This window comes from Atta colombica, unplaced genomic scaffold (genome assembly GCF_001594045.1).
Source record: "Atta colombica isolate Treedump-2 unplaced genomic scaffold, Acol1.0 scaffold268, whole genome shotgun sequence".
In the NCBI taxonomy this organism is placed as follows: Eukaryota; Metazoa; Arthropoda; class Insecta; order Hymenoptera; family Formicidae; genus Atta; species Atta colombica.
In genome coordinates this window covers 185496-204261 of record NW_017259368.1, presented here as the reverse complement: position 1 = coordinate 204261, position 18766 = coordinate 185496, and the positions used below count along the sequence as shown (strand labels likewise).

General features: G+C 35.1%; 1 protein-coding gene across 1 annotated transcript in view; it reads left to right on the top strand.

Annotated features, from left to right (window-relative positions):
- The window catches only part of LOC108689282, a 135924-nt gene that overhangs the window by 48752 nt on the left and 68406 nt on the right, over positions 1-18766 (top strand). Inside the window, exon 4 of the mRNA XM_018196005.1 lies at positions 16403-16518. Coding sequence (XP_018051494.1) covers positions 16408-16518 — 111 coding nt within the window. The 5' untranslated portion in view covers positions 16403-16407. The remainder of the gene's footprint in view (positions 1-16402; positions 16519-18766) is intronic.

Below are 18766 nucleotides of genomic sequence, written 5' to 3'. Positions count from 1 at the left end.
TATATATATATATAAATACAACTAATTTATGATGTCCAGCGACCCTTGAATATCCTTGAAATTATACTGGAATTTTATGTATTTTGGAAAATTCCTGAAAAATTCCTCAAAATTTCGCCTAGAATTTATCATTCTTTCATCCTAAAAAAAGTCAGTGAAAAAGAGAAAGAAAAAATAAAAAGAAAAATTGTGTTTGGGGTATCCTCCCTTAAAAAGGCAATAAATTACCAATAGAAAACTTGAATTTAATGTCTAAAATAGAACATAGTAGAAAAATCATTTATGTTGACGGAAATTATGTTGTTCCTTTGATATTATGTATATTATTCCCAATTTGTATTTGTTAGCGTTTTTATTCATTCGTTCAGAATTCTAACTTTAATAAAGCATATAATATTGCACGAGTCGATAAAAATTAATTAAATAATGAAAATTAACCGATGGATAAATCCTGGAAAAACCAGTATTTTTATCTGAAATGTCCTGGAATTATCCTTGAATTGACTGGCCAGAGTTTGCTGGACATCATGAATTATGCTCAAATTGATTACTTAGAATGTCAAAATTTTTTGCTGCATTCTTCATAATTTTAAATTAATGTATCTTTACTTAAAGTTTGTAATTAAACGATTGTTTTTTCCTTTTGAAGGTCCAAAGAAAAAAATTTTGACAATTACAATTATACGTCAAAAACATTTATTATAAACAATTTGTTACAACATGATTTGAAGGAAATGTCCACTGGGTCCGTGAATACTGATTAGAGCTAATGTGTTTAACGCATTTAAAAATGATATGTAATTCAATGCATCATCTTAATTGTCAATTGACTTCGGTAGAACATTGAGATCGGTGAAACATATTTCATTTCGACATATGCGACATATTTCATTTCGCACTCACGGTTGATAATTTTATGAATTTTCTGCTCTCTTTCCTTATTGTTACGTCGACGACTATGGCATAAATAGCTTTAAGGATTGCGTTTTCCGACTAATTATTGCTCTTGTTGCAACTAGGTTGATATCAGCTTTAGCACGTTTTTCCAAAAGCTGACGATTTTCTTTATGACACTTTTCATTTACGATATCGTAGCGAGGAATGGATTTAGAGGTCCACTGTTAAACCATCTCACTTCTCTAGTGGCTATAGCAAATTTTATTGCTATATTACGTGACGCTTCTTGAAAATGCATTCGCGCCAAATTGTTGACATTCCCAGAACAAATAATAGTTTTGAACGGATAGCTCTTGCACAGCTAGATTGCGTCGCGTTGAAATAATTGCTACCGAAGAATTAAAGATTGATAAATCATGGACACATGACAAGTTACGCGCACAACTTGCGAAACATTCCGTACGGTAAATTCGCTACTTACGTTTACAAATTTACGACCGTTACGCGGGATTCCTGCAAACAACACCTCCGGCGTAATTAACGCCTATCATAAAATTCATCCCAAAATGTAGCGTAATATTAATCAAGGACGATCTAACAAAATGTTCCTTAACAAGTAATGTTACACACACACACACACACACACACACACACACACACACACACAGAGAGAGAGAGAGAGAGAGAGAGAGAGCGAGAGAGAGAGAGAGAGAGAGAGAGAGCGAGAGAGAGAGAGAGAGAGAGAGAGAGCGAGAGAGAGAGAGAGAGAGAGAGAGAGCGAGAGAGAGAGAGAGAGAGAGAGAGAGCGAGAGAGAGAGAGAGAGAGAGAGAGAGCGAGAGAGAGAGAGAGAGAGAGAGAGAGCGAGAGAGAGAGAGAGAGAGAGAGAGAGCGAGAGAGAGAGAGAGAGAGAGAGAGAGCGAGAGAGAGAGAGAGAGAGAGAGAGAGCGAGAGAGAGAGAGAGAGAGAGAGAGAGCGAGAGAGAGAGAGAGAGAGAGAGAGAGAGAGAGAGAGAGGGCATCTAGGCCGATTTGCGCCGGTTGAATGAATGAATGAATGAATGAATGAATGAATGAATGAATGAATGAATGAATGAATGAATGAATTTGCGGACAGGAATTCACATTCGCGCTAAATAAATTTGGTACTAACTCGCTAGTACCAAAGCTGGTGGTAGCTCGCTCAGTCTTGTTCGCTTCCGGATTGTTCATTTCATAGAGTCTAATTTTAAGCTTGGCCGACTGGACGAACGAACGGTCGAACGGACCGACGGACGGTTGGGTAGGTGGATAGATAGATGGGCGGCGAATGGATGGATGGATGGATGGATAGATAGATGGATGGGTAGATGGATGAACGGATGGAAGTGCACGTGGAACGTGGAAGCTCGTTAGATGTTCGCCTTATGGAAATAATTGGATCGTCAGCCGCAGAAACGCATGCGCGACGATCGATTCCTGTTTCATCTTCCCAAAGATAGATACGATCTCAACGAGAGTTGAATCTCGTTGCTAAAGGGAATTTCGTCAATTATTTTAATAAAGAAGTAAAATATCAATTTATTCTATTCTCTAACGAATATTGTTTAATATTATTCAGGATGATTATATTTGCATTGGAAAAATGATTTTTTAATTGCGCGTGTATCGCAAAAACGATATGTTCTCGTTACAAGAGCTTTCAGCAATATTGTCGATTTTTAGTATTTTATTGTATTTCGTTAAAGCGAACTACGGTCATCCACCGAATATATGCAATATTTAATTTAATGTAATATTAACATTTAATTAAAATATGAATTATAAAATAATGTATAATTAATAAAATAACGTATACTAATACATAACAATTGAATAATACATTGTTATATAATAAATAAATATTTAATCATTTTTTAAAATTATTTCATCTTTAAGGTGCGATGATATTATATTACACGATCGATTTGAGTCATCTTATCAGTATTAGTCGGCACAAATCTTAATTCGATTTATGTCAAGTACAAAAGGGACAATCCTATTATAGTGATTATACCTAAATGCTGCAAATAGGTTATCGTCAGTGAAATGTCTTTGTCGTGCACAACCGTGCACATTGCATGGAATTTTAAACAGAGCATATTTACGTGTGCGAATAATATTCATATTGGCAACATGAGTCATCATTTAATCGTTTGATGTCCAAATAATGATACTAGAGTTTCGTCTATGCGGCGGATCCATTGGTGTGTAAATTATATAGATTCTGTAGTTTCGGAGTATTCCGCCAATTTTATACCGTTTAGATATATTTTGTACGGAGAATTTTGAAGCCGAGCACGAATAAAATCGCATATCTCTACCATCACATTTGACATGTTAAACACTGCTGCTCTCTTGCTAAGGTCGCGGCTGCAAGGAGAAATCTCTATTTGGCTACGTTGTTACTACGCAACTACATCCGTCCAGACTTCCGGCTTTCCAATCTTCTTACGTATTCGTATTTTACATATTTCTTCAAGCATATTTCTCTTCAGTAGAAACGGAATATTTCGTAGGCTCTCTAAATGTTCATTTCTACCAATGTATAAGTTTAATCTTGGTTTAGCTAATTCCTCATCTTTCTAGCTCTAATGTCCGCTTCTACCAATGTAGTTTAATTTTAATCTTGATTCAACTAATCCTTTTTCTAATTCTAAGAATTAGAAAAAGATTAAGAGCAAGAACCGTGATTAAAGTTAAGGTACATTAGTAGAAACGGGTATAAAACCGAATTAGTGGGTAATCACTCGTTGGCATAACTCTTGGCACTGACTAATCAGTGAAATTCAACTGAAAAAGAAAGGAAGTTTCAGCACTATGTAATTAAAATACCGATAATTGTATTTTCCGTATCATATACATTGAATTTGTATAGCAAATCAAGGTTAGGGATTCCACGTTTTATTGATTTTTTTTTTCAATTGAATTTCAATGTGAATTTATCGATTCCCAGCGGCATACTTGAGATTCATATCAGTAATTATTCACTGATTCAGATTTAGTTAGAGAGTGCGTCTCAGCCAACTCTGTGTAACATTCCCTAAGCAAAACGAGGACGTTCTCGCATACCAGGTATCGAATTTTACAGGCGTTCGGTGGCGTTAATCATTCTATTTCGAGGTCCCCGAAGAGCGAATGGTGCGCGACGCATTAGCAGACGCGTCTCTCATATATACTGACGTCAAACGTCGAATTTCTAAGCCAACTCTGCTTAGTCTCGGCCAATAATCTCGCGGTTCACCTGCCAGTCCCGCCAACGGACCTCCCTTCCTCCGTCCTTCTCCCCCAGGACCCCTTTTTGCTCGTCCAAGTCGAACATTATGCTCGGTCGTGATCGCAAGCGAAGTATGTGCACATATGCAACGTTCATCCATATTCATACTAATTTCCATGCGGTTGTACTCGTTATGCATGAACGGCCGATTTTATTTTCTGTTTAATAATGTCGTTCACCCGACGCATCATATGCCTGATTCGTCCATTAAATGACTTTTTATACTTGCGGCGATTTATGAAAAATAGCCTGTAGAACTTAGCATTTTTATTTAATCAAAGTTCATTTAGAAAGTGTATAATGGCTGTGATTAATCGAAACGAAAAAATCGATATGATATCGCAATATTTTTCGTGCTATATACATAATATAGACCACAAAAAATTGATGAAACAGATATAATTGTGAAAAGAGGATATCGAGATATCCAGAGAGAAATGGATAACGCTTGATAGAACGATGTTAAACAAACTCCTTTTACGTTAAAACCACGAGCTTTAATCGATAAAACATACGCGATTCATTTAACGTTTCTCGCTCTCCCACTGTTTTTGCCGTGTTTTTGCCGTGCATTAAAGTTGTATTTAAAAAAAAAAAAAAAATGAGAGAATGATTTTTGGCACGTTATTTATACGCAGATAGCACGATTTTTTTTTATTGAAGACTTTAAAAAAAAATTATTATTTTACGGCGCTGGCGCGAATTAAAACATAATCGAGAGAAAATATTTTGGCCCGCGATGAGAAAATGGGACAGCGCGAAAAGTATATAGATACTTCGGGAGTATCGTTACAAGGAGTCATCGCGTGAAGCGAAGCCGCAAGAACACAGTAGGAAAAACAGGAAACGTGCCTCTCGTTCTGACGAAGGTTTACGGTACTTCGAACCGCGAATAGCACGCTCTGGTATATCGCTTTTTACATGCATCGCCTGCTTACTAGATTCATCGCGTTTTATGATACTGGCCAATTCCCTGTTTCTTTTTTCATCTCCACTTGGTAATTTCTATACCTCGCAACTTCCGTCTTGATTCATCCGAACTCGCAATTTATTGAAACACAGATGCTTTTGTAGATCGTGAGAAGGTTTTTGCTCCAACATTCCTCGTTGATCTCGAGGAAGTAACGATCATTTAAAGAGAAAACGAGAATTATAAAATGATTTATCAAATTATTAATTAAAATGAGAGAGACTTACTAAATTATTAATTAAAATGATTTATCAAATTATTAATAACCTTCTAATTATAAGATGATTATTATTGTAGCATAAAAAATTATTAAATTGTTTGTTAATGTAATTTGTTATATTATTACTCTAATTCTGTTCACGATTTTCAAGATTGAAAATGATTTTGGCGATTTGCAGAATTGAATATGTTGTATGTAAATTTACTCTGAAATATTTAACTGAAATTAAATTTCTTTCTCTTAATTGATATAAAATGATTTCTTTATAATCATTGCGCCGAGAAAAAACATTGTTGTCTTAAAATATTTTTTTTTTATACTGAAAGAAAAGATTGATTGCTGCAACAATGTAGATAATAAAATATAACATAGCATTTTTAATCGGCTGCAGCAACCAGTTTTGTTTGGTTGTAGCAACAAATTTTTAGTTGTGTTAACCTTTCGAAATTATATATGTACTGACATTGCGTGCAGGAATGGAATTAGAGTGAGTGTAAAGAAAGTGACGCCAATGCCTAATACTGATTGGCTCCGCCATTAAGTGGCCTTACTGTTAGTTAGAAGGAAGATAACGTCAAAGAAGAAGTTAAGACGAGGAATTGCGTCATATAGACACCCCAAATATAGAACACAAAATGGTGACTTCCGGCTAATTGGCGTCACTTTGTACCCATTCTAAGTGGGATAGAATTATGGTGCCTTCAGTTTTTGGTCAGAAGCTTTTTGGACGAATTTTCGGGTCAAGCAGAAAAAATCTCCGACTGATTACTCTGAATTTTGATAACTTTTTCTTTATAAAGAAACATTGAGATGATAAAAATTTTGTGGGCTTTTTGGTAAAAATCTTTCGATATCGCTGAAAAAAATTTACTAAAATCATATTTCTTTAAATAGTAACTAGTAAAGTAAACATTTATTTACAGTAAATAAACAATTACTCAATAAAATATGATAGTTAAATTAATGGATTTTATCAAATAGATATATGTTTACATTTAGTAAATATTAATTTAAAACTATTCAAACAAATATTTATTAAAATTTAGTATTTTTTTTAGTGTAAGGATTTTATTGGCACGATCAAATGACATGAGAGAACAGCAATAAACTTTTCTCCAGTTTAAAAAATGGATATCCGCCAACAGGCTAATCTAGATGACTGTTTTTTAAATAAAAGTACAAATTATTGTACAAATCCACTATCTTTCCTTTTGAAAATCGTCCTCTGACAGAATACTAGTCCAAAGAGATGGCAACTGTGAATAGAATGTTGGAGATGTTCCAAATGTTCGCCAACGACAAACATTCTACATTCGGACATCTTCATCATGAGAAAATGTATCGCATTCGGAATATTATCGATCCTTGACTTGTAAATCAGGGATAAGTCGATCGTGCGGATATAAAGTGCACGCGACCGGGGCAATTTATGAAATTACGAGATATCCCGATGGGAGTCAATATTGGGGGCCGAGATAGGAAACAAGAGAGGGCCGTGATGGCGGGAAACTCTCGCTTGCGCGCTCGGAATAAAAGGAAAAGCCAGATGAGAGGTCCGAAGCAAAAACGGTAAACAAGCTTCTTTCGTTGGAACAGCGACTTGGATTTATGGGGCTCCGCTGTCCGGTTTATAGACCCCCTTCTTCCTTCTTAGCTTTGTACGACGACGAGCGAGCATCAAGGCATCGAGGTTCCTTTCCGCAAGATATCCCCCTCATCCGTTTTTCTCTTTTACGACACTTTTCCTCGTCCACGGGTAGTTTACAAACGACGATCCGTCGTTTGTAAACCGCCGTGTACTTCCTTCAATCTTTTGTGCATTTTGTCGCATCTCGATCCTTCATATCCTCAGTTGGACAAGAAACGTGCGCAAATGCTTAATATTTTTTCTTATAAACGGATGTGTGTGTGTGTGTGTGTGTGTGTGTGTGTGTATGCATTTTTTTAAAAAAGCGTTTTAAGTGTCAAATCTTTTATCACGATTTTCGAAGATGAACAGGTATCATCGCGATATATCTCGAATATTGAATGAAGGAAGCTATCGATATCCGATATTTTCGCGACAATCCGCGCGTGCAATTTTCACGATGCTAGGATTGCCAGGATCGCGTCGTTGTCGCAATTATTCGCCATCTGCGCGGCGACGAAATAATTACTTGGACAATATATAACAATATGGAACACTATTATCAGCTCTTCGAAGAAGCAGTGTCCTGTTACGGATATACTGGCATCGTGACTGCTACTTGCATTCCTCTTTCATCGAACTTTCGGGAAAATTGAAATAGTTCGATTGGCCGCTTAACTCTCGATGATATTGCTGTCGATACACTTCCTTTTCGTCAGACTTTCATCTTCTTTTCCTCCCTTCTTGCCTTTTTCCATCTTCTGATATTTCTGATGAAAAGACGAATCGTTTGCACAAATTTATATATGAGTAACGAATAGAAATATGAGAACCATATAACGTCGAACTGATTACATTTCGCCCGAAACGGTATGCTTCGCTGTGAAACTTTAACGGTACTTTGGTTAATCGGGTTATATACTATGGTATCTACTTGTTTTAATTGACCATGGTTCGTGATACGCAGTTGAAGAGCATATAGTATAGCGCCGTGTCCGTGCCAGACTTCGTCGATTGGATAGTAACTCGAAATTGAAGTTTCGAGAGTACTCGACTAACAGACGTTGTGCATTTAACGCTTGAAAAAGTTTCCACGATGAATATCAAAGGTACACAAAAAAAATTTACTGTATTTTTGAATAGTAAATATATTTAACTGAAACGTAAACTAGATAAGCATTTATTTACAGTAAATAAATATTTACTCAATAAGAAAATTGTAGTTAAATAATGTTTTTCGTAATTAAATATATTAACATATATTTACATTTAATATAAATATTTATTTAGAACTATATTCAAACAAATATTTATTAAAATTTAATAGTTTTTTTATCGATGTGCGAAACGATGATTTAATTTAAATAACAAATTGCTCGCTGTTTACATCCGGTGTTAAACATAAAGATATGAAAAGGTATTCATGTTCGGGAACGAGGGAGGGTGTAAACCCACTAATATATATATATAAATCGCGGCAAGACCAATTATCGGAGTTGCCGAGAAAGAAAAGGTGCGTCTGGAAAGGATTCAACGCGTAATGATCGCATTATCGAAATGGAGCATCGCGCGTAATGAAGGGTTAATTGCCATCTTCCTTCGTTCCTTCGAAATACGCCGCGCGCCGCGCCGATCGAATCGCCTTTAGTCTTCTTGTCGTTTCTTCTCGTCTCACGTGCCAATATATCACTTATGGACTAGCGTGCGGACTGGTTATGGACTAGTTAGTCGCTGCACTCCTGCCGAGAGTGGACTTCCAGGCGCCTCACGCCACTGCCACTGTAGACTCCGCGGCGCCCTTTTTTTCCACCCTCTCTCATGTGCCTCGCCATCTCCATCGTTCTTCCTTTTTGTTCTCTCTCTCTCTCTCTCTCTCTCTCTCTCTCTCTCTACTTGTCTTTTCTTTTTACGTACAAGCGGGACAACACGCACGTATACATGATCGAACGCCACGTGCACCCTCTATCATTTCGTCATTCGATTTCTCTCGCGCGACACGATGAGACTCGCAGAGGGTGGAAACTCTCTTTGCCTCCGAAGGGGAGTGCGGTAAGGAGAGCCTTTTCGGGCCGTGTGTCACGAGAAGTGCGGTCACGCACTCGTCGCGGATCGATGCTTACATCGTAGACTCGAGCTAAAAAATATAATTTCACAAATGGCGCTTGTATGGTACACAATCACATTTTATTAAATATTTCATTAAATATTCTCAAATATATATAACTAATATCTTGTTTTTAAATTCAGTTTTAAAAATACTTAACAATCCGCATGTGCTGTACGATCTCAGGGACACGTAGTATTTCACACCTCGGAGAACAATGACTGCGTTCAGTACAAAAGGCAGTTTACAATTGTAAATCCTTTAAAGCCTATTCTATAATTGCGTAAGTATACACTGTAAAAAATAGCGCTGTGAACTTAACATCGTGCGGTGTCTATATAATTCTCACCATGTTGACGTCAAGTTAACACCAACATAGTGTGGATTTAACACCATGATTTTAATTCTAAACTCAGGATTTTAAATCTACATGATGTTAAATCTACACCAGGGATATTAAATCGACGCCGACATTGTTTTAGAGTGTAGTTGTAAGAATTGATCAATCATAATCGAATATTCTCCTCGAATATTCGATCGTAATTGATCAATTCTCTTACAACCACAATCACTTACAACTATGCTTACGCAATTATAGAGTAGGCTCAATAGGATTGCATTTAGATCCAATGAGAAACTAAGGGCGAGACCAATCGTATTAAACAATTTTAATAACAATAAAGAAAACACAAATTAATGGACTTCTTATATTTAATATAATAATAAATAATAATATCGAGTCTATTAACTTTTTTGTCTCATGTATAATGTACGTCGCTTTTTTTATATTCAAGTTGAGAGTTATTAATCAAATATTCTTTATAATTATCATGCTCGTGGTTTCGTCGATTGAGATTAAGGCTTTCGGTTATCAATCAGCTTATAAATTGCAATGGTAAACAAATTTCTTGATGAAGAACCTTGTCACAGACATAAAATTATACAATGATGAACAATTTAACATCATTTCTGTTGAAGATGGCCCAAATATGCGCCGAAACATTCAGACCGTTTAAATTATTGTAACACAGTATGTAAGATAGTTAATTTTAATAATTGACATTGCGCAATTACATCTACACTGAAAAAAAATATAGTCAATTTTAATAAATATTTAGTTGAATACTGCCAACTAAATATTTATTAAATATAAAGATATATTTATTTGATAAGAAATGTTAATTTGATTTAACAATCTTTTTTTTTATTGAATAAATATTTACTTACTGTAAGTAAATGTTTAATTGGCAGTATTCTAACTAAATATTTATTAAAATTAATTATATTTTTTCTCAGTGTAGCGACGACTCCTATTGCTTTTTTTTTATTACTATTTATTATAATTTTATAACAGTTGTTATAAAATTAAAATTATAAAGCTGCTTCTTCTTCGTTGAACACAGTCAGTCTCAGTGCGCGATGACCCGACGACAGTTTTATGGACTTTTAATTCGCATCGTTCGTCGGAGATATTTTTGTGCGTTCCGTTGAAGTTATTCTCGGTACGTCGGGCAAGAATAAGGAATAAGTCGGTCGCGAATCGAAAAAGTGCCCTTTTACCGCGAAATTGTTGCAAATTATTAATGTCGCGTGTCGGTATCTATTAGGTGTACCAGTATATCGATTCCGCCGTCCCGCTTTTTCATCGCGTGCGTATGCAACGGGGCATCTAGATGCCGCTACGTCGTTTAATTTCCATTTGCGTCCCGCCAACATTGTTATTAACTCCGGGTCATATCCTCGATCTTCCCTCGCAGAGTCGCACGTGCAACCCTCTCGCGACAAGAAAGTAATTGCCGTTGAATCCCTCGTAGCATTTCTCGCGGTCTTGCAAATTGTTCGATCGAATTGTCCGAAGCGCGATGTTCGCTTTGATGCGGCTATAAAAATAATACCATTCGTTGCTCTCGTAAATAAGTACGGAAATTGCGCCGCTCGGGGAGAAAGTTTCCACGTTATCTTATATCTAGGTATATATCCGGCGATCTATTTTGTAATTATTAAGTAAAACGGAATTATATTGTATTCGGCTCGGTTATCCCGCGATTAGATATTTTTAGTATACCAAAAGTATACGATAGACACAAAAGTGTCGGCCGATTATTGTGTTTATGTCAAATTTATATATTACAGGAAATCCATAATAATGTATTACTAAGAAAAAGATTTATTTGGACTCGAGAATTCTATTTTTATTTGTTCCATTGAAATCAATTTAACTTTTAATTAAATAAAAAAAAGTTTTGTTTTAATGCAAATGATAATTTGATCATAATTTGAACATTCATTTGGTTAGATTATTTCTATGCATAAATTTGTTTAATTTAAAGAAACCTTTTCTCTGTATATGTAACCGCACGAGAAAAATCGCTTTATGGAAGTGTCTAAAAATTTAACTAGATACAGATGTAAAAATAAATTTTGTTGGACTATTAAAATAAGTGTGTCGAGGACGTTCGAATTGATTGCTAGAAAATTGTTTGCAGCATTACTTACTATAATGCTTGAATCTCTTCATTCTAAAAAAATATGGATATGATTTTGATCGATATCATGCGGTCTACATATTCTCTTAATATTAACATTAATATACAGTATTCAACATTTATTGTTTCAAATTCACCATGGTAATGTTGATATTTACATCAAGGATTTTAAATCTATATCTTATTAATATTAAGAATATTCGTGTTAATATTATAACATCAACACGGTGAGAGTTATATAGACACTACGTTAGTAATCCATATCCACATTTTTTAAAGTGTATTCTCTAAATTTTTTGCAGTGAAATCTCACTCTAAGAGAGTGAAAATGCAACTACTCTTGAAAAAAAAAAAGTGAAAATATATCGCTTCTTGAAAAAGAGTGACAATTTTCATTCCTTTTGATTGAATTTTCACATCAAAGGAGTGAAAATATATTCTAAAGAGAGTGAAAATTATCACTCTTTTTCAAGAAGTGAAGAAGTGAAGGTTGTATTTTCACTTTCTTGAAATGAAATTTCACTGCAAGAAATTTAGAGTATATAATTACTTTGTACACTATTATTTTATACGGTCCAAAATTATTTTTAAATCTGTATCCATTTTTAAATACTTTAACAAACAAAACTTTGTTTTTTTTTCCCTACGCGCTCATAGATACGATTTTTATTGTTTTTCATAAACGAGGCAACAACATTTTGGCCGATGTTTTATCTTTACTTTATCTCTTTACGCTCTTTCTCTTATTCGTCAAAACATTCGATTGGTGCGCGTTTTATCGTTATCGCGATTGTCCAACTTGAAGATGATTAAAGCCAAGTCAGCTTAGCTCTTTCGTCATTGTGGTCGCGTGCGTTTATAATCAACCTCGGTCTCGAGTATAACGGATACGACCCAGTTCAGTCCGCGCGTTTCGTTTGCATATTTGGTTTGCATACCAAGTACAAAGAGTGTTCTTTACTGCCACGTCACGGGCAGTTTAAAACTGCGGTTAACATTACGCTCCACGGAAGCGTGTAGAATCGAAAGGAAAAAGTTAATTCGGGAATTGCTCAGGAAACTGTGTGTTAAACAATTGGACCACGTACTCGGATCGTATGGACTTTCGGTTTGAAAGCGGGCGAAATTAATGATTTTTACGTTACGGAACGTGATGTAAAATTAGCTTTGTAAAATTGTGATATTTTAGGACTCCTATGCCCTTTTTTTACTTAAAGATATTATCTATTGATATTTTAAGGTGTCATTATTACAATGTTAGAAATGTTCTTGAATTTCATTAAATTTTAAGTTACACAATTTGAATTCTTAATTTCACATTACTTTTAAATTTAAATTTAATGTATTTATAAAAAGTATATTTGTGTACATATACATAAAATTTAATGTATTTTTCATGAAAATTTAATGTACTTTTTATAAAATTTTATTAAAAGTTAAATTTCATAAATTTAATGTACACACGTTCATTACATATAGTAATTACTGTAACTTAATTTTTAGTTAAATCATGCATTACTTTTAATTTCGTTCATAACTGTGAGCTTCGTTTACATGTAAAGGAAATTCGTGGTTACATTTCTAACAGTGTAGTTATAATTTATTTTTATGATAAAATTGTGACTTAAAAAAGATTAAAGAAGTCAAACGAAAGGCACGACTTTGTTATTTCCATTTGCATAGAAGATATGTTTGTTGAAAAGGACGCATCGCGTTGTAACGCGATGCGATGCGATGCGATGCGATGCGATGCGATGCGATGCGATGCAATGATAAGAGAATCGAGACATGCACTCGCACATAGCGCGTCGCCTCGTTAGAAATATGTCGCGCGCAAGTTTCTACATTCCCCCTGTAACTGCCTATAATCTTATATTACGGTGTTCCCATTGCCAGGTATGTTTCCGTATGCTACGCGTGTAGCCGCGATTTCTATGCTAAACGCGCGGCACAAGCCGACAAATGGTAGTCGGCAACTCCGGCGCATTATATTTTCGTTTTCTCTCTTCGAAGAACAAGGATAACTTCACAATCCCGCACGACTGAATTTCTGAGCGAATGACTCGTCTATCAGATATATCGGAGACACGGGCCGCATATGAGTTTAGTTAACAAAGCTTTATGTGATCGTGATATCACGAGGATATGTCGCGTGTATTATTACCTGAGAACAGTGAACGCCATTGTGTGGTTAGCCTCACTGTTCGTCAAACAGACTGATTATGTAATTAATTATTCGCAGTTCAATCGTGTTACATTAAACATTCTGGACTGGTGAGCAGATAAACAGCGATTATCGTGTCAATTTAAATACATAATCTCTATTGATTTTGACAAAATTTGATTCTCTTTTGCTATACGTACGCAAATAATGCATAATTATAATATTGAGGGAACCGATACTATTGTACATTTGCATCATATCTTTGCATCATATATTTTAACTAGATGACGGAAAAAAAATTTATTCATCGAAAAAGTTATTAAATTTTAATAAATATTTGTTTAAGTTGTACAAACGAAACATTTATTTATAGTAAATAAATATTTATTCAATAACAATAATGATATTTAAATTAATTGTTCTTGTACCAAATAAATATGTTTATATTTAGTAAATATTTAGTTGGTTCTATTCAAACAAATGTTTATGAAAATTTATTAAGTTTTGTTTCAATGTTGGATATATATTGTAAGATAGTGCAATCTGATTCATAGCAGAAAATATAAAATCATATTTCTTATTTTAGAGATAATTAGATAAACATGCCGGCAAAATTTTACCTCTTTTTGAAAACGACCTTTAAAGAAGGTTGTGCATTGTAATGTATAGAAAGCAGCTTAAAAGCATTAAAAGCTGATTCATTCGTTCGCCAGATAGGGTAACTCTGTCAAATACGCCGCACTGGGATTTACGCCGCAGAAGTCAGAAAAAAATAGAAGGAGTGGGGGTAATTTTTCCGCAACTACTCTGTTACATGCCTTTGTGTTATTAGTATTGTGTTATGATTTCAATTTCTTACTGTTAAGATTAATAAAATTATTGTGAGTTGAATCGATATTTGTCACTGTGTTAAGTAGCGTCATCATAAATTACATAATCTACGTAAAATGATTACTGTAAGACGTGCAAAAGACTTAGTGGTTATTTCATGATACATGAGTGTAGAGGAATATTAAAGCATATTGTATAATAAAATACAAGTACTTTGCTCTTGTATTCTTTTGTATATCTCATCTGTTTGGAATATATGATATTTTTAACAGGCGATTTATGCCCAAAGCATACAAAGTGCGCAGATTGAATTCAGTATTAAATACAATAAACGCATTACATGAAATATGTACCTCATGTCATAACACTTGTAATACATCTGGGAAGATTGTAATTATTATTTATTACTTCATATACATATTTATCATTCTTATTCCTTAATAAAATTTTATAAACACATTTAAGTTATCGAGTCATTTTACATCTTATTTATATTTGTAAATGTAAATTTTTTATGAGCTATACATACCCATCCTCTTCCTATGAATAGCCATATATCCCACCCCTGGGATATACGGCAAAAATGCATGGGTTTAAAAAAGATCATTTTTTAATACGAAATATAAATATTTTGGATTTTTAATATTTTTTTCATAATAGTAGACAGTACAAAGTTTTTATTGATATAATTCGTTTACTTTAAATATAGTAAATAATACTTAATAAATAAAGTTTTTGTGAAGTGCGACGTATATACCGGAGTTACTCTATTAGAATTCTGTTGGGAAAGTTTAATCAGGTTAACGAATGAAAATCAACGTATTAGGAATTTTATTGTATTTTGGAAAAAGAAATCGAGGAGTTAAAGATCCCGGCATTCTCACGATCAGCCATTTCGGAAGAACTAAATCTCTAATTGTGCAATGAATCTTCGATGGTGCGCATTCTGCATGAGTATCAACGACGCACATAGGAAAGAATCGTGACTCACGGAGAATTAATTGTCGCTTCTACTTTAAAGCAGTCTCAATGGAAAGAGCCATCGGCAATGGAAAGTAGAAATAATTAAATTCTAATCTCGCCGAGTTTATCATTCCGAGAGATATTTCCGTCATTTATCAACAGTTAACCGTAATACCATTATAGCTTAAAATATTAGGTGTAGTAAAAAGAAATCTATTATTTTTCCATTCAATTTCATGCAAAAATAACGGATTTCTTTTTACTACACCTAATAATTTAAAATAGTTGTGCATTTTTTTTTTACTGAGACATGTCGCATGTAGTATGCTAATGTAAACTTAAGAATATTAATGTTGTATAACATTTCTGGCTATGTTAATTAAAAAAACTTTTGGTCCCGTGACTTTGACCTTTTTTCACGGGACATTATGGATACATAAATCTGTATACGTTAGCACGTATTGTGGACTGTGTGCGCGGCATCGTAATTCATCATCCGTTAAATCGCCTCGTTCGCCTTAATGATGCCACTGGCGTGGGAAAGCCGTTTTACGAGGTGACGTGCGTTTATACGCCGTCTTTTATTGCACTTATCCGGTGAAAGAAATCACATTGGCCACGCGAGATCAATCATATTGGTGATGTGTTGGTGGTAATCTATTGATATATTACAATTTCGGCAAACGCGTGCTATGTGTTTGTGCCGGAGATGACGTATGAAACTGTAAAAAACCGGATTCGATCGTGTAAATCTATTATTTACATCTGTCAGATGGGGTTCTCGATGCGATGCAACGGATGCGAGGAAACGAATCTTTTCTGAAGACTTCTTTATCTATATGTTTCAGGAATAATGAAGAGAGAAGCCGAGGCTGGCGCCATGACAGGTTCCGGGGGTCCGACGAGCCCTCATAAACGTTATCGACAGGGTGACGATGAGCTCCGTCTTCTCATCCCGAGTAAGGTGAGTGTCATCGATCGATACGTCGCGATATCGCGAAACTATCATCCAAAATCCGCTATAATTGGTGTCAGATTGTGGGATAAAATTTTATTTTTAATTTAATTTTATGTTATTTGATATTATAATTTTATTTATTATGTTATTTCACGTGCTTAATAGGAAAAAATAATTTTGCGCCGAAATAAAGTTTAAAAGTTTAGGTGCGGACACAGATTACAGATCGGAAAATAATTTTATTAGACTATCAAAATAATTAAATATGTAATTAAATAAGGGAACTCAAGTGTGATGAGTAATGCAGCACAAGTTGTGACACTTTAGAAATCAGTTTAAATGTCCATAATTATTTTTTCGTCTAACAAAATAATTTTTAGACCTGTTTCTAATTAAATTTGTAGGTTTAATTAAATTAATAAAATTTTATAAAGCAAAACCGTTCTTTCTACGCGTGTATTTTATGTATGTATATAACATTCTGATATTCTACAAAACATTTTTCGTATTGTATATGATGTATAAAATTATCAACAGAATTTTATCCTGAATTCTGACACGAATTGTAGATCGCCTCAAGTAGGCTTTAACTTAAAGCCACGCAACTACTACTTAAAGTCGCGTTCTTTCGCCTGTTTTTGCTGAGGATACTGTTTTGTCCCGACTTGTGACTAAGGGGTCTCTTTCACCAACCTTAAGTTAACTACAACAGTTACACGGACCTCATTTAGGCCCAGTTTCACAACTAATGGTTAAGTTTTAATCAAGGAAGGTTTAACTTATTTTTAGCCATGATTAGTGAAAGATATCCTAAGGGCCCTCCCAGTCTCACACGTTCAAGTAAAACTTATCGAGTAAACTTGCACAAGTGGTTTGTGCAGACTTGACAAGTTTACTCGAACGTGTGTGGCCGGCCTAATATTTACGACGTGTGATATGGAAGCATTTGTATCGTTCCTCGGATCGCAATCGTCGACGATCAAAAATGTTGATGGTTGACAACATCTTCTTCGTCTCTTCGACGGGCGTATAGCGTGCGTTCCAACGGACAATGCGAACGAACAGATCGGACGTGTTTCACCATTGGATCACTGTATTTTCCAGTTACGTGTACCCGGTTTGGCTCTTTTCGCCGTTGTATCTGTACGCGAATGCGGTAAAATTTTGCTTAAACGGTACGATGTTGCTCTCATACCGAGTAACACGGGTACCATCTCACCTCCGACACGTCCGTTTTCATCGCGGAACAGCCGAGGCTCTTCCGGTCATTGTCGCCATGCTCGGCGAACCGTTATCGGTTTCTCTCGGCTGCTTTCTTTCCCTCGCGGGAAATCTTCGTGAATCTGTGAACGCGTCGAGATCTCGGGAATTTTTCGATAGACCGAGGCAAATGTTCATCGTCTGTACAGCCTAAGGCAGATCATGCCTTTCTTATGGTTGCTTCTAGTACCGTAAATTCTCTATCTTTATTACCGATATATCGTCAGACCGGATGTTTCTCGACTAGGCGGATATTTTCTTGCGCCACCATTTCCTCCGCGATACAATAAGATGCAGCAGGCGAATATCGCGATTGCAGCCACCGCCGTTGCCGCTGTTACCCGCTTTCGAGGGCATCGGGAGAGAAGTAATATCGTGAATCGAGGTCTATCTGTACCTCCTTTCGCTCGGTAGTGATTGATTGTAGCATTGAGAATATTGAAGGGAGCAGTAAAGACTCGTTTTCTTACGCTTCCTTTGTTCGATGTATTTTCGGAGGAGGATACCGAAGATTCTATCGCGTAACATTGTATACAAGCCGACCAATAGGGAATGATATTTTTTCTATCTTACATTTTCTATCTTATTTCTTTCTCCGCGATTTCCTTCGATAGTTTCATATTGATTGGAACAAAAGTTCTTAGCGCTCTTATTTGCATTATGTTTGTGTTTTTTTAATTGATAATTATACCATTCGATAAAGCAGTTTCAGTTTTAAGAACCTGTTTAAAAAAAAAAAAATTGCTATATAATTTTTGACAGAGTTATAAGCAATCAAAGTCAAAATACTTTTTTTTGTTTAATCCGCGATAATTCAATAACAAAAAATGTTTTTTTAACGATTTTGTAGGGAAAATTTTATTTTTCACGTTAAAAAATCGAAAATTTTCGCAGATTTTTTCGAGCATGACAAGTTTTTCAAAATGAAAAGAAAATTTCCCATTTTGTCTAGCTCGTAGTTCTCTATATGTAAAAATTATCAAATTCATAGAAA